Source organism: Peromyscus leucopus, chromosome 4 (genome assembly GCF_004664715.2).
Source record: "Peromyscus leucopus breed LL Stock chromosome 4, UCI_PerLeu_2.1, whole genome shotgun sequence".
Classification (NCBI taxonomy): domain Eukaryota; kingdom Metazoa; phylum Chordata; class Mammalia; order Rodentia; family Cricetidae; genus Peromyscus; species Peromyscus leucopus.
The window spans coordinates 150,997,264-151,013,504 of NC_051066.1; the positions used below are offsets into that span (position 1 = coordinate 150,997,264).

The 16,241-nt window shown below is 54.0% G+C and overlaps 1 protein-coding gene across 2 annotated transcripts in view; it reads left to right on the forward strand.

Moving 5' to 3' along the window:
• The window catches only part of Slc9a8 (solute carrier family 9 member A8), a 54,861-nt gene extending 39,324 nt beyond the window's left edge, over positions 1-15,537 (forward strand). For both annotated transcript variants that reach the window (XM_028868568.2, XM_028868569.2), the window contains exons 10-16: positions 1,438-1,543; positions 3,499-3,615; positions 5,739-5,821; positions 7,478-7,589; positions 9,773-9,993; positions 11,754-11,900; positions 12,510-15,537. In XM_028868568.2, the coding sequence (XP_028724401.1) occupies positions 1,438-1,543; positions 3,499-3,615; positions 5,739-5,821; positions 7,478-7,589; positions 9,773-9,993; positions 11,754-11,900; positions 12,510-12,617 (894 nt within the window). In that variant the 3' untranslated portion in view covers positions 12,618-15,537. The remainder of the gene's footprint in view (positions 1-1,437; positions 1,544-3,498; positions 3,616-5,738; positions 5,822-7,477; positions 7,590-9,772; positions 9,994-11,753; positions 11,901-12,509) is intronic.
• The last annotated feature ends 704 nt before the right edge of the window (positions 15,538-16,241 follow it).

Below are 16,241 nucleotides of genomic sequence, written 5' to 3' on the forward strand. Positions count from 1 at the left end.
ATCACATGGATGGTGTCCATGCTCACTGTTTTCCCCTCTTCCTCAAGAACCCAACTTTAAAGTTTATTTAAAGGAAGGTTTTGCAGCCAGGAGGTGGTGACGCACGCCTTTAATCCCAGCGCTCAGGAGGCAGAGGCAGATGGATCTCTGAGTTCAAGGCCAGCCTGGTGTACAGAGCAAGTCCCAGGACAGCCAGAGCTATGTAGAGAGACTCTGTCTCAAAAAAAAGAAAGGGAGAAAGAAAGAAAGAGAAAGCAGTTGTCAGCTACTGGATGTGGGTGCGAGGAACTGAACTCGGTGGGGCAGCTCTTAACCACAGAGCTCTCTCTAGCCCACAGTGTGGACCACTGACAGCCCCTCCCTGGAGGAGAGTTGACCTGGAAGGATGGCAAGGGCCATCCTGGTTTGCACTGTGAACTGCTTTCCAGCTGAGGGCTGTCGGGCAGAGAACGAGGCTCTACAGCAATGAGACCTTACTGCTGGCAACAGTTTGTCATGCAGAAATAGGACAGGCTCCAGAGTAGGCCACATGTCCCTCCTGGAGCAGTTCGTCTGTCAGCCAGCTGGTTCTGAGTATGTTTCCCACCATCCTGGCTTTGTTCTGGTCTGTCCTCTCTCCAGAGGCTGAAGGCTGCCTGAGTTGGTTGGCGCTGTCAGTAAGCAGAGTGAGGCTGACCCCGTCAATGCAGCCTTTCCTCCAGACGGACAGCTCAGCAGGAAGAGCACTGCTGTTCCTACAGAGGATCCACGCGTAGTTCCCAGCACCCCATGGCAGCTCACAGCCACTGAAACTCCAGGTCCAGGGGATCAAACACCCTCTTCTGGCCTCTGTGGGCACTGTCATGGGCACATGGCACACAGACATACAGGCAAAGCACTCAGACATGAAATGTAAAAATTTTAAAAAAGCATGCCAGAGACAGCAGTACATGCCTGTAATCCCAGCATTTGGGAAACCGAGACAGAAGGGCTCCCACAAGTTTGAGGCCAGCAGGGCTACATAGTAAGATCCTGTCTGAAAGAGAGGCAGGAGGAGGAGGAAGGGGCAGAGAAGGAAAGAAGCAATGAGTGTGGCCACATATTGTAGTGAGGCAAGTACATGGAAACTCAGCTTCAGTCGGGGCCTGGGATCACAGGCCTCTGTTCCCAGGCATGAGTGTGGTATTCTGCAGGGACAGGAAAGACGGGCCTTTCAGCAGGGTGATGAGTCCCTGGAGAACAGGCAGTTGAGTGACCTGTGTCTGCAGCCCCAGCTGGGTCAGTGTTTTTGAGCGGCTTGTCAGAGTCTCATTTCTACAAAGAGAAAAGTTACGTAATGAGAAATTCCCCAGGTAACTGTGCCAGGATCAGCATCTCCTGTGCTGCTTGTCTGCTTATGTATCCGCCTTGCCTCGTGTCCATCCGGTGCCTTTTCCTTTCTCCTTGACACCGGGCCACGTGCTGAAGCACATTGACCTGAGGAGGACGCCTTCCCTGGAGTTTGGCATGATGATCATTTTTGCTTACCTGCCGTACGGGCTGGCAGAGGGGATCTCACTCTCCGGTAAGGACAGTAACCAGTATACTCTGACCCTGGCTAGAGACAGTCACCAGCACACTCTGACCCTAGCTAGAGACAGTCACCAGCACACTGTGACCATGGCTAGAGACAGTCACCATCACACTGTGACCCTGGCTAGAGACAGTCACCAGCACGCTCTGACCACAGCTCCGTATTTTGCCTGGGGATAGAGGTTTTGTCCGTTGAGGTTGAGGTGCTTTTTCTGCCACAAAGGTGCTGTGATGGCCCCTGTTTTACCACAAGAAAATCTGAGGTTGAAGAATAGTACATTGTTGGTTGAGGGTTGGGGGTGCAGGCAGACGGATCAGGAGTTCAAAGTCATCTTCCACCACATAGCATGTTCAAGGTTAGTCTGGGCATCATGAGATTCTACCTCAGAAACAATCAAGCTCATGAGATGGTTCAGCAAGGGAAGGCAGTTGCCTCGTAATTGCTACCAAAACTGATGACCTTAATTTGATCCCCAGAATTTCCATAGTGGAAGGTTGAGTACTAACTCCAAAATTTGTCCTCTGCCCTCCACAGGTGCACACATTCACACACACACAGACAAAGGACAGACAGACAAAGTCCTAGATCAACGTTACCTCGTTTTAAAAGTCAGGGGCTGGAGGGCCGGCTCAGTTGGTAAAGTGTCCCTGTGAAAGCAGGAGGATGTGAGTTTGGACCCACGCTGCTGAGTAAAAGCTAGATGTAGCAGCATGCATGTGTCTGTAACCAGCAGAGGGCGCTGAGATAGGATTCTTAGAGCTTGCTGGCCAGCCAGTCTAGTAGAATTGATGAGCTCCAGGTTCAGTGAGAAGTCCTCCTTCACAATGAGATCCAATCCGGGTGGTGGTGGCGGCGGCGGCGGCGGCGGCGGCGGCGGCGCACATCCTTAATCCCAGCACTCGGGTCTCTGTGAGTTTGAGCGAGTTCCAGGACAGGCTCCAAGACTACACAGAAAAACCCTGTCTTGAAAAACAAAACAAAACAATGAAATTAGTAGAGGAAGACACCTGAGGTCAAACTCTACCTCCATATGCACACAGACGCCCATATTGAGCATGTATATACAGTGTACGCAGCACAAAAGCAAAACAAAACATTTGCTGCTGTCACAGCTGGAATTAGAGCAGGGATGTCTTGACCCTGAACTGGCTTAGAACCTGCTTAACCAACTCCCTCCAGCAAGCTTCTCATGAAACCACACACTGAAACAAAATGTGCTGCTCCATAATATATATAGTGAGGCTTCTTAGACACAGCCAAATGTATTGTTTGTTTTGATTTTTGAAGTGGGAATTTAGTCCAGACTATCTTTGAACTCAAAATCTTTCTACTTCAGCCTCCTTAGTAGCTAAGGTGGCAGATACGTGCTCCCTCACTGGCTAACACTCAGGTTTTCACCTTGCCACCCCCTGGAGTGGGCACCTAGTTGACTTCTTACTCAAGGCTGTGAGGTTGTGAGATTCAAACACTGGCCCCTGAGCCCCAGGGAGAAGGTATGTACTTCCAAGGTGGAGGAGGAGGGCTGTCCACTGAGCACTGGTTCCTACAGCCTTCCATGCTGTGGGGTCAGTCAGCAGCCTATCTGTCAGCTCTCTGCCGAAAGCGGTGTGGATCCTGGGCCCACTATTTGTCCAGTTGTAAGAGCACCAGCCTTGCAGCCTTGCAGGGCCAGAGCACGCTGCATGCCATGTTCCAGGCGCAGGTATAGCTGAATGAGGAGGGCTCTCCCTGACGCCAGGACTCCACCCTTAGGTAAGGGCTGTATAGAGACCTGTTGAGGAAAAGGAGCCATTTCGCTCTTTACATTGCTCTGAGTCATCTTTCCAGCCCCTCCCATTTTCTTACACCCCTGATAGTGGGGTTCTGGGATTGTAGGAAGAGTGTGGTCTGACTCGCATACCTGTCCTGTGTTCTGTGTCATGTCTGCCCTCTGCCTCTCTCTCCAGGCATCATGGCTATCCTGTTTTCTGGCATCGTGATGTCACACTACACACACCATAACCTCTCCCCAGTCACCCAGATCCTCATGCAGCAGACCCTCCGGACTGTGGCCTTCCTGTGTGGTGAGTCCCACCTCTGAGTGCCCACACAACTGGGATTCCTGCTCTGATGGGGTGTGAGCGAGGATTTTTCCTTGGCATCAGGGCCCAGAATCCTTCCAAGCCCAGCAAGTACCATGCTCCTACCTCCTGGGCTGGCTCCTGTGGCTTGTGATTCCATAAAAGATGTACAGTACTTAAGACGTTTGGTGCTTGCAGTTTATGGCCAAAGACAGAACTGCTGCTGAATGTTCCAGATGTAAATGTGGAGATCTCCACAGTCGTTCTTCGGAAATTTTTTTTTCTTTGGGTTTTTCGAGACAGGGTTTCTCTGTGTAGCTTTGTGCCTGTCCTGGAACTCACTCTGTAGCCCAGGCAGGCCTCAAACTCACAGAGATCCGCCTGCCTCTGCCTCCCGAATGCTGGGATTAAAGGCGTGCGCCACCACCGGCTCTTTGGAAATGTTTTAACAGCTTTCCACCTAGGGGCACTATGGGTTTCTAAGCAAGGGCATCCTAGCACTGGGGGAAACTCCAGAGCCGCATTCCCTGGGACGAATGTGAGGTCTTTTTTTTAAGCAGTGACAGTTGGCACTTCCTCCCCCTCCATTTACCATGTACCCATTCCTGTTCACACCTGGAGTAAAGGTGCTACCTTCAGGCATCCTTCTAAACTGTGTGCGCGCGCGCGCGCGCGCACACACACACACACACACACACACACACACATACACACATCCTGGGGCTAGGCCTCAACTGCAATCTTAGCATCCCCTGGTGTCGAGGGGCCGTTTCACTTTAGAACCTGGATGGCAGGGCTATCTGTGCAAGGTAGGGAGGGTAGGTGAGGAGAGGCCAGATAGCCCATTGCCAAGGAGCAAGCTAGAAGACGGGCCTCGAGTGCCCCAGTGGCTGTTACCAGAAAGCCTTGGTCAAAGGCTCTGACCTGGCCCTCACAGGGAGGAGCAGAGGACAGTGCACCTCTCGGCCTCTGTTCTGTGCCCCAGACCAGCTCTGGTTAGCACTCAGTTCTGGGGCTGCACATGTATGCCATCTCCTCCTGAAGCTCCGTCACAGCATCTGTGGGAATTCACCAGGCACGTGCTCTCTCCTGACCTGCTCCTCCATGAGAGCCAGTGCGCCAGGCTGTCTTCATGTAGCCTGCATTGCCGGAAGCAGCGTACATGGCCACCACCCTGCAAGGATGGGTTAAGTCAACCACACTTCCCTGCTGCCAGGGAAAAGTGCGGTGGGCCTGAATGCACTTTCTTGAAGGATGGCCCAGCATTAGCTAAGGATCACAGGGAGAGGAGGGGGACAAGACCCTGCTGGCTGCGGCTGCTGCGTTGAAGAGTACACCAGCCACTGCACATGCCACTGAAGTGAGGTGAACAGCCTCGCCGCCTTATGTTCACATTTAACATGCTGCCTGTCTCCTTAGGTGTTGGGCTCTGTTGGGTTCTTCTTTTGAGCCCCATAATTTAATCAGGAGCCTGGAATTTATGAGGTGCTCTGTTTAGCACACGCAAGTGACCGTTGTACACTGAGTGCAACCACGCCTCCAGATGGGTCCTTCCCACAAGCCCTGTGGCTTAGCTGCCTCTGGAACCTCCAGCCAACATCAGTGCATTCTGTCCACCAGTGGGCGCTGCTAGCACTGTGCACTGGGAGGGCGTTAACTCAAGGCCCCTTCTCACGTGCCATGTGGCACCGACAGTCAAGTGCTTGGGATTTTTGCCACTTTGCTGCCATGATGGACCCTGACTGGCCAGTGTTCAGCAGATGCACAGGTGGAAGCTTGTTTGTGCACACCGTGTCCAACAACTGACTCCTGATGTTGGGGATTCTCAGTGCAGGGCCTGTGTGGCAGTAACAGAACGCTGGCCTTAGTGATTCACACCCGCAGTCCCAGCCTGTCTGTAAGACCTTCTCAACCCATCTGCTCCCTACACACACACACACACACACACACACACACACACACACACACACGAAGATGAAGTACAAAGTCTGACCACAGTATCTGTTGCAAGACTTTTCCAGAAAATAAGATGACTATTGGTGTGGCTTTGGGGATGCTTGTTTAAGTTACTTCTGAATTATAAGGAAGGAACTAGGGTGAATAATCCACTCTTTGGTTTCTTTCAGAAACATGTGTGTTTGCATTTCTTGGCCTGTCCATTTTTAGTTTCCCTCACAAGTTTGAAATTTCCTTTGTCATCTGGTGCATAGTAAGTATTTCTCTTGTTTTTGTTGAATGCTTATTTTCAGAACAGCAAGTACATGGTCTAGAACCACTTTTGTAACTATCACCAGTAAGGTCTGGACATTTTACATTTTCAGTGTTTTGAATGGTGTGTTGCCTTTACACATACAGTTTCAGCAGTGAGTACTTAGAACCCCAGCACTTGGGAGATGGAGGCAGGAGGATGAAGAGTTTAAGGCCAGCTGGGTATGGTAGCGCCTCTAGTCCCAGTGAGTTCAAGGCCACCCTGGTCTATGTAGCAAGTTCCAGACCAACCAGGGCTACACAGTGAAACCCTGTCTCAAAAAAAGACAATACAGAGGGGTTTTTTGGTTTTGTTTTTTTTTTTATTTTTTATTTTTTATTTCTAGAGCTGAGGACTGAACCCAGGGCCTTGCGCTTTCTAAGCAAGTGCTCTACCACTGAGCTAAATCCCCAACCCCTCGTTTTTGTTTTGTTTTGTTTTTTTTTTTGGTTTTTCGAGACAGGGTTTCTCTTTGTAGCTTTGCGCCTTTTCCTGGAACTCACTTGGTAGCCCAGGCTGGCCTCGAACTCACAGAGATCTGCCTGGCTCTGCCTCCCGAGTGCTGGGATTAAAGGCGTGCGCCACCACTGCCCGGCTTATTGTTTTTTTAATGATTTAATTTTTATTTTATGTGCCTTAGTGTTCTGCCTGTATGTATGTCTGTTTGAGGGTGTCAGATCCCTGGAACTGGAGTTACAGACAGTTGTGAACTGCCATGTGGGTGCTGGAAATTGAACCCAGGTCCTTTGGAAGAGCAGCCACTGCTCTTAACCACTGAGCCATCTTTCCAGGCCCCCCAGTAAAATGTTTTAAGGGCAGTTTTAACTACATGGTAAGTTCAAGAACAGCCTGGACTTGCACAGCAGAATCCTGCCTCAAAAAAGACAAGGAGAAGTGTGATCACCTGCAGGAGACCCCACTTTTCTTGGGTCCTATTGAGTCTGTTCCCCATCCCCATGTGACCTCCATCTAGAGTGGCTGCCTGCCGGTGTCACATTTCTGTCCTGTGAGCACAGATCTCAGGGGGAGAGCCCTGTACAACTGCAGATGCTCTGTCCCCAGCCCCTCCCCCAGCCCTTCTTGGCTGTTGGTTACAGTAGGAAGGAAGCCTTTTCAGAGGCTTTACCCCACAGCAGGCCCAGGACTTGAGCCACCTTTGCGCTCCCAGGTAGGCCTCACTCAGCCCACCCTCCTTGCTCTGAGGAGCCAGACCCCAGAGCAGAGACTGGAGTACCTGTCTGTTGTCCCCTCTCCCCACAGTGCCCCAGTGGGGGAGATTAGCATGAACCCACCAATTATGGAGTCCTGGTTATCCTTGGCTGGTTGTTTCTAGGCCAGACTGGGAGCCTGGTGGTGGCTGCCTTTGTTCTGAGGCTGTGTGACTAAAGCCCAGAATGATGCTTGCTAGTCTCCTCTTCTAGCATCTGAGACAAAAGGTCAGACCAAAAAGCTTCACCCAGGCAGAGCCAGGGCAGCAGCACACATGTGAGTCTCCACCTCTGCTGTGCTGGTGGGTGTGTTGTGGCTGAGGGTGAGACTGCCTTAGACAGGTGTGTTCCACTGATGTTAGCCTGAAGACGCAGTGGATTCCACCACACTGACATTTGATATTGACAGGTGCTGGTACTGTTCGGCAGAGCCGTCAACATCTTCCCTCTGTCCTACCTGCTGAACTTCTTCCGAGATCACAAAATCACCCCTAAGATGATGTTCATCATGTGGTTCAGTGGTGAGTGGCAGCCGGGGTAGGGGAGCCTAAGCCTGGGCTGTGTACATGGGTCCCTGCGAAGACAGGCTCCAACAAGTGCTACCAAATGCCACCCTCATCACAGCACCATGAAGTGGTTGGCCCTTTCTGTCCCTGGGATGAAGACTCTCAGGTTCCAGGAGGGCAAAGGTCATGCCTAGCATCCGGGGACCCTTGGAGGCAAAGCAAGGACCTGTCCAGCTCCATGCACACCCTTGGCAGGCCTATGTAGCATGGTGTGGAGTGTGGAGTGTTGCTGAGCATAGGGATTTGACCCAGGGCTTCCTCATGCTACGCAAGTTATTTCTCCTCTGCTGCAGAGTCCTCATAGCTGAATCTGAGCATTGCAGCTGCCTGTCAATCACACCTCTCTACCTTCTCAAAGCTGGGATGATTTTGTCAACCTTCAGCTCTAAAGAATCAGTCCCTTAGAACCTTTAACTCTCTGTACTCTTCCTATTTCAATGTCGGTAGTCAAGTGTGGTGAAACATGCCTTGGTCCCAGCAGAGGCAGGCAGATCTCTGAGAATTCCAGGCCAGCCAGGGCTACAGAGTGAGACCATCTCAAAAAATAAAATAATAATGAATATAATTGAATATCTCCATGTGGGCTACAGTGCTTCATAGTGTCCACTACAGTTTGCCTCAACCCTTTTTCTTCAGAAAGGCCTTATTGTAAAACTGTGAGCCAGGGCCACTGGCACTGAACTGTAATGCCAGCTACTTGCAAGAACAGAGAAGGAGGATTTCTAGCTTGAGTCCAGCCTGGACCCTGTCTCACATGGACATGTAGAGGTCTGGCTGGCCTGACACTTGCAGTGTAGTCTAGGTTTGAACTTGCAGCCATCCTCCTTGCCTCTGCCTCCCAAGTGCTGGAATTACTTCAGCAGTCAGTGTCTCCTCCCAGCCCTCACCCTGTCCTCATTTTGCCCACTCTGCTCCCTTCTGCTCTGCTGGCCTTGGCCTGATCAACTCACAGGTGGCTTCTGCAGCATCAGCCCTCAACCTAGTGTATCTGCCGGGCCATTACCGTTGCCAGTATATCAAAGACTCCTCCCCTGGGGCTCCCCAGCCTCCCACCCAGCACTTCCCACACTGACCCCAGACAGTGGCATCCTAGGGCCGGGCCCCACCTCTTTCTAAACCTGTCCTCTGACAGTATGGACTTCCTGATCTGGCCTTTCCATCTATGCAGCTCTCCAAACCAGCCCTTCCTCTAGAACCCAGTTTCTACTTCTGTTTCTGGGTGTCATGGGCCACAGCAAGTTCCTTGAGCCAGAGCCCACTGCCTGCCTGCTGCTTGGCTTGCCCTCCCTTCATGGGAAGCAGCAAGGTGGGTTGGAATACGGGGGTGCCTTCCTGGTACTGCTAGGCATATGTGCACACTGAGCCTGTCATACGTGTCAGGTCCCCTCATCCTGTGACCCTTGTGGGTTTGGAGAAGAGTAGCTCCCCCTGCTCATGTCTCTGAGTCCACCCACTCTGGCTTCCTGGCCATCTCAGGCTGGACTGCTGCAGCAGCCAGGCCCTCTCCAAGCTCCCCCTTCCATGTCTGTTCCCAGTGACTCTTGTGACTTTAGTGTTGTGTTTACTGTCCCAGCTGCTCTGGGACTTGTGAAGGCAGGGCTTGGGATCCCCTGCTCCGTGTGTATGGTGCAGAGCAACTGCCTCCAGCTCTGTCCACACCCTTAGTCCTGTCGTCCTTGCCAGCAAGCTCCAGAGAGTCCTTAGACAGCTCATACCTTAGACAGGCATACACTGTTGCCTGTGTCTGCTGCACGTCCACTCTAGGCTGCCCCCCGACCTGTGTGCTGTGCAGAGTGGCAGCACCTGCTGGGCAGGCTCTGTGGCAGGCCGCCCTGCCTGTGTACAGAGCACCTAGTTGAGGGCCTGGGGCACCCAGGGAGGACTCAGCTATGACAGATCTGATGGGCCCCTAAATATACCTGCTACACAGCAGCATGGCTGTAGTCACCTTGCCTGGGACTAGCCCATGCAGAACATGCAAGGGACTTCAACCTGTCCACCCTGATACCTCTTCTCACACCCTAGGCCACTTCTGTCAGGTATAGGTCCTACAGTTAGTGGTGCTGAGCGGGATGGAGCCACTTTCTCCCCCCCCCCCCCCCCCCCCGCTTGGCCTGAATCTCCATTCACCATTGCAGGCCTCCGAGGGGCCATCCCCTATGCACTGAGCTTGCATCTGGGCCTGGAGCCCATGGAGAAGCGGCAGCTCATTGGCACCACCACCATTGTTATTGTGCTCTTCACGATCTTGCTGCTGGGCGGCAGCACCATGCCCCTCATCCGCCTTGTGGACATTGAGGATGCCCGAGCACGCCGCAGGAGCAAGAAGGATGTCAACCTCAGCAAGACTGAGAAGATGGTTAGTACGCCTGTGGGCCCTGCGGCCTGTCTGCCAGGGGGAGCAGGTCAGGCTTCTGGGGGCATGTGCATTTGCTTACCTCGGTCAGTGGTGCAGGCCTGAGAACAGGTGCGGGAACTTGGCTTCTGAAGCATGGCTCTCTGAGGTAGGATGTGTGCCAGCCTTGTGACCTACTGGAGCCATAGAAGCTGAGAACGATGCCATCTGTAGCTCAGGACATTTGAAGTAGAGCCTGATCCTATGCCAGCGTCCTGGGAGTGTGCCTCTGCTGCCAGGAGCTGAGCCAGGAGCCCAGGTCAGAGACCAAGAGGTTTCAAAATGAGGTTTTCTTCAGTGTGCATTCACATCTCTTGAGAGGGGCCGAGAGGATGGTGGCTTGTGGTAGCTATGAGGGCTGTAAGCAAGGTGGCATCCTCAAGAACAGAGGGATCATGGTTTAGGGATAGAGGTGTTCAGGACCCAGACATATTGGAAACGGAGGTTTCTGTGCCCCCTTCCTCCCTCTACTTCCTGTGAGCCACCTCCTGCTGCCAGGCCACTCTTAGGCTGGGGCCACCTAACCCTGGCCCCCTGCCTTCCTCCCCCACTGCAGCAGCCCTGACTCCTGACCCATCCTGCTACCCCACCCACCCCTCCTGCATCCTGAGATGCTTTGCCTTCTAGTCTCCCTCTTTGAGATGTCAGTAACTTGGGTCAGTCATCCAAGTGCCATCTGAGAGTGGGAGAGTCAGAGCCATTGGTCCAGAGCATTTCCTCCAGCCTCAGGCTCTGCAGGTCCTTCCCATTCTCAGAGGCCTCTCTTCCAGCTAACCAGTTGGCTTGGTGTTGTGTTGTGATCTTTATTTTTTTGTTTATGCTGCTGTTGTTTCCTTATTTTTAAAGTATATGTGTGTTTGTGTATGTGTATGCCTTGCCATGGTAACGTGCTTGCTGTGGGGGGGCACTGCACGTGCACACCCCCATGAATGTAAGAAGAGAGCATTAAGACCATTAGATCCTCCAGAACTAGAGCTTCCCGCAGCTATGAGCCTAACGCAGCTGCCAGGAACTGAACTAGAGTCCTCTGGACAAGCAGCAGGCATTCAGAACCACTAAGCTGTCTTTACAGCCCAGTTTTGCCTTTTGATACAGGGCTCACTCTGTAGACGAAGCTGGACTTGACGGTGTTAGGGCTACAACTGTCTTGCAGTCTTGTTGCCTCAACCTCCCAAGTGCTGGGAGTTACAGATGTGAGCCCTGTGTTGATTGACATTTCTGCCAAGGCTGCAGCCGCTCTCAGACAATCGTAATACACTGTTGTGGCCACGGCACTTGGACTCTGCAGGTAGCCTGGACTTTCATAGTCCCCATCCTACAGGGGAGAAGAACACTGAGGCACAAAACCAGCAGCAGCATAGGCACTTGTTACGTGTGCAGATCTGTAGCCCGCCCCGCCACTGACTCGCCGCAGAAAGTACAGCCGGGGCTGGCGGAAATCTGTGGCACCTTTAGGGTTCTCAAACCCGAGACTGACTGTGCACCCCCTCCATTTTCCTCGGCACTGCAGGCCCAGGCCAGCAGGGCTTTGCAACTTTGAAGACTCCTGTGCTCCAAACTTGTCACTGGGCCTCCCTGCAGAGGTTAGGCTTTGGGGGCCCCAAAAGGTCTGTGCCTGTGATTACCTGTCTAGGGTAGAGTGTGTACTGGTGGTGTTCTGGCAAGAAGGCAGAGTGGGGGCTCCCAGGGAAGTGCCTGCTGACACTGCCAGCTCTGTCACCCAGGGCAATGCCATCGAGTCAGAACACCTGTCAGAGCTCACCGAGGAGGAGTACGAAGCCCACTACATCAGAAAGCAGGACCTCAAAGGCTTCCTGTGGCTGGATGCCAAGTACCTGAACCCCTTCTTCACACGGCGGCTGACACAGGAGGTAGGCATGTCTCGGATACCCTGCCTCCCGAGCTCAGGCCTGCAGTGGCCAAGGCTGCGGAGGAAGCCGCTGCTGGAGCTAGTGAGCAGCCAGCTCTACCCTCCTGCTTTCCTTCCCTGCACACCCTGGAAGATGGCTAACAACAGTTCGGGTTTCCCTACTGCCCTCAGGAATGTGGATCAGCCTCTGATGCTGAGCCAGGAAGTCTCAGATCGACCTGTGGCCCTGGCCCTCCTGGCACTGCAGCTGTCTGCTCCAGGGGTGGGGGCTCTCCTGGCTGTTCTCCCTCTCCCCACAACATCATCTCACCCCACCCCACCCCCAAGACCATGTCCTCCAACAGCTAAGCAGCAAAACATGCTACCTCACTTTTGACAGCAGAGAGAGCAAGGCCCAGGGAAAGGAGCTCATATCCATGGGGCAGCACACTGCAAAGCTGGCAGAGACCAGGCTTCTCTTATTCCTAAGGCTGAGTTTCTACATGCCATTTTTCTCCCTGTCCCCCTCAGATCTCAGCAGGCCCTCCTGTTATCTCCAACACACAGGTTCACAGCAGCCTCTTGTCCCCTGACCCTGTCACCGACGTCACTCCACCCTGTCTCTCTCCAGGACCTCCACCATGGGCGCATCCAGATGAAAAGCCTCACCAACAAGTGGTATGAAGAGGTCCGCCAGGGCCCGTCAGGCTCTGAGGACGATGAGCAGGAGCTGTTCTGAGCCCACAACGTCTTGGGCCTGGAAGAAGATGCCTCATACAGCCTCCTCAGAACATAAGACGGTAGGTAGGTCAAGGGCTAGTCCTAGCTAGGAAGCTTCAGGCCTTTGGAGAGTGCTGGCTTCAGAAACATGATCGGCCTCCATGACTCACGGAACCAGACCTGCCCCAGCGTTGTTCCTGGGCCCACAGAGGAGGGCAGCAGCCAGCCCCTTTCTGCTTCTGTGCCAGGCCACAGAGAACACTAGGCAGGCTGGCTTGCTCAGCTCACGCTGTGCGTGGGCCATACCTTCCTCACATCCCTGGAGCAGCTGCTGGCACACATCTGCTCTGTCTCCGCATTGTCAAGGAGCCTTGGTGGCAGCGGCAGCAGCAGCAGCAGCCTCAACCTGGTGCCAAGGCCAAGAGACTCTGAAAGCCTCACACTCCCTGTCCTGTGTCCTGTGTTCCCAAAGAGAAAGGCTAAAGGACCTTTTTTTTTTTTTTTTTTTTTTTTTTGACATGGAACTGGCACCTCTCAGCCTGCTTTGGGCAGGCAGCTGCAGCCCTCCTGTGGGCATACTGCAAATGTTTACACTGGTACCTGGCAGGGGTCAGCCTGCAGGCTTCTAGGAAAAGTGTTGGCCTATCCCCCGGTTTCCGAATACTCTCTGAAGAGACAAAGGGGTCTTTAGACTCTGTAGGCACAGGGTCCTTGGGGGTACCTTTCCTAAGTGTGGGAGCCACCTCCACATCCTCTCCTCTCCACCAGTCTCCTCCTGCATTCTTGTCCTCTGCCCAGAAGCCTCTGACTAGACCCTATAGTGTGAAGCTCCTCCCACCCAGCTGCTGTTGAGAGCCCAGCCTTTACTAGTTCCTGGAGCTTGGGTCCTCTGCCCTCCGTGCTGGGCCTCGGATCTCCAAGACACTGGGACAGTGGCCAGAGCACAGCGCCTGAGACCAGGGTTTCCCACTCCAATCAATTGCCACTTGGGATGCCGGTGACTTTGGGTCACACAGACGCACTCCCGTGCATGTCTCGGGCTAAGGCATACCACAGGCAGTAGTCGCTGCCTGATGTCCTAACCTGCTCTTTTACAGCTGCTGCAGTCTGCCCGTCCGTGGCCCCTCAGCGACTCCCCATGTGGCCCTAGGCCATCCTTGCACCCCTGGTGCGTAGTTGTTGTGTATGGCCTTGGCTCACAGTGGGGGCACAGTGGGTCTGAGTGGGGTTTTGCAGGGGTTTTGCACCTCGGTGCTGTGGTTCTGGTGTCGGCAGAGGGCCAGGCCTCTGAGGTCCTCCACCTCACTGCTGCAGAAGGTGGCCGAGCTGGAGGCATGCAGTCTGCTTCTGTACATAAGGCCACTTGTCCTTGGCGCAGCCAAGCTGGGTCCTCTTCCACCCATGGCCTTGTGGGATTGGGAGTGGGGCTGGGCTCGGGCTCATCTCTGAGATGGAAGCTGCTTCCCAAGCTCAGTACTTGCCAAGATTTCTTTTTAACCCTTAAATCCGTAGAGGAAGCAGTGAAGCATCAGGTGTCATTCACTGGCCCCTTGCCACCGGGCCTCTCGGACATACCACTCTTGGCCCCTGCTTTTACCTGAGTGAGCTTCCGGGAGCTTGGGAGGGCTGCTGCACCAGCCCTGCATGTCAGTAGGCACCTCCGCCCCTTCCCGAGGACTGTGGGCTTAGCACCTGGGAGAGTGCCCAGCCTTCCAGGGCCCAGTCAGGGAGCAGAGCTCTGGAGGGATTTCTCAGATGAGAGACCAAGCGGTCACCTCCTCAGACCCGCTAGGCCTGTCGTGTGCAGCGGAGAATGTGTGCATGGAGATGACCCAGTTGTGCGGGCGGCAAAGTTCAGTCTAGGCCAAGGGACGGGCCAGCTGGGCACACGGAAGGAAATGCTTCAGAGTGAGGGCCATGGGTGCCCTTGGAGATCTGGCACTCAGGGTGGTGGTGGCCCATCCCTACAGAATATAGGAGCCAGTTCTTGGAATCAGCGACCTGCTTTCTACAGTGCTGTGGTCACAGGGTCCCCCAGACAGCCACATGCAGCATCTTGGGTAAAACCTAACCGCCTGAGGGCTTGGTGTGCAGAGTCCATTCTGTGCAGTAGAATGCCAAGGGACCCAGCAGAGAGCCTTCTTAACCCCCCCCCCACAACTCCTAGGTCCACATGCCCATGGTAGGTTCTGGGCTGGGTGGCTGCTGCCCACCCCCTTCCAGCCACTTAGCTATGGAGGTACATATGGTAAAGGTCAGCTGTTCCTGGCTCCCGTGTGAGGAGGAATTCAGTAGGTGTCTACCACCCATTAGGCTTCTAAGATGCCACATGGAGACAGGAGCCCTCCGCATTCTCAGAAATAGCAGCTTGATTTCTCTGCTGGCTGGTGCCTAGGAAACCAGGTCCAAGTCCCTGGCTTCTCCCAGGGCCCCAGAGCCAGGCTGTGTTAACTGAAACCGAATGGCGGGCGGGCGGGCGGGGGGGGGCGGGAGGAGGGAGGGAGGGAGGGAGGGCGGGCCGGCCTTCGGGTGGCCCTGCTTCTCCACGCTGCCTTGCCACCTGTCCACCCAGTTGCAGACGGGCAGGTGCCATGGCCCCTTACGCAGGCACAATCATGTGCAGTGGTGCTGGGACAGGCCACCCTTGGGGGCTGTGGTCCTGCACTAGAACCATGGTAGCACAGGCTGGGGACTGGTGGAGTCCCCCTGCTTCCACCAGGAGGAGGCTGAAGGCTCTCTTCACACGCCTGGACAGTGGAAGGTTTGGGGAACGCTAGTTTTCTGTTGTGATTTAGGGAGGCCCCCTGGGGCCTGAGGGAACCTTTGCTGCTTTCTGAGCAGGAGCGAACTGTGTCACTCTGCAGGAGCTCGCCTTCGCCTGCCACTGAGTGGGGGGTCACATCACGGGACAGTTAGAAATAAAATGCTGTGGAGTCAGAGCTGGCCTCTGCTGTGTCAAGTGACTTTGCAAAGCTCCTGGATGTGGCTCTGGGTCCCCACAGCTCTCCAGGACAGCAGTAGGCATGTTTTAAGAAGTGTAATGGTTAGGACAGCCTCTGTCCCTCAGTGAGCCACACATGTGAGGCAGAATGCTCATATCAACCATGACTTCCTCCCAGGTGCCAGGAATCCAGTGCTCCAGGCCTCTCAGGGCCTGCTGCTGGCTGGTTGCACATTGGCTTTGACAACTGTCTACCTGCAGAAAAATGGAAAGCTTCTCCATTAAATCCACACAGCTGAGGAGCCAGAGCCTATTTGGTCCTCAGCTCACAAAGGGAGGCCTTATGTAAGGTCCTGCACATACATGCACACACGAGGCAAAAGCCCTGAGACTCCCTCTCCCCACCAGCAGCCAAGAGAGTGAAGTGGCAGCCGTATCCCCCTGGCGCCAGCCACAGGCTGGAGATGCACCAAGGGTGCAAGGACATGAGGGAAAGCTGCCTGAGTGTGACATCTCGCTGTATCTTAACTAGCTGAAGTCAGGGGACACACTGGTGAACTACAGACCGAATTCTCAGGATGCCCTGACCTTGAAGATGGCTGGGAGTTTTTCTGAGTAGTGCCAGCCAGGAGGAAAGGGTTCAGTCCCACTGGAAGACAGGACCCGGCAACTCCAGAAAAAGCCCTCAAGGTAGAGGGGAGA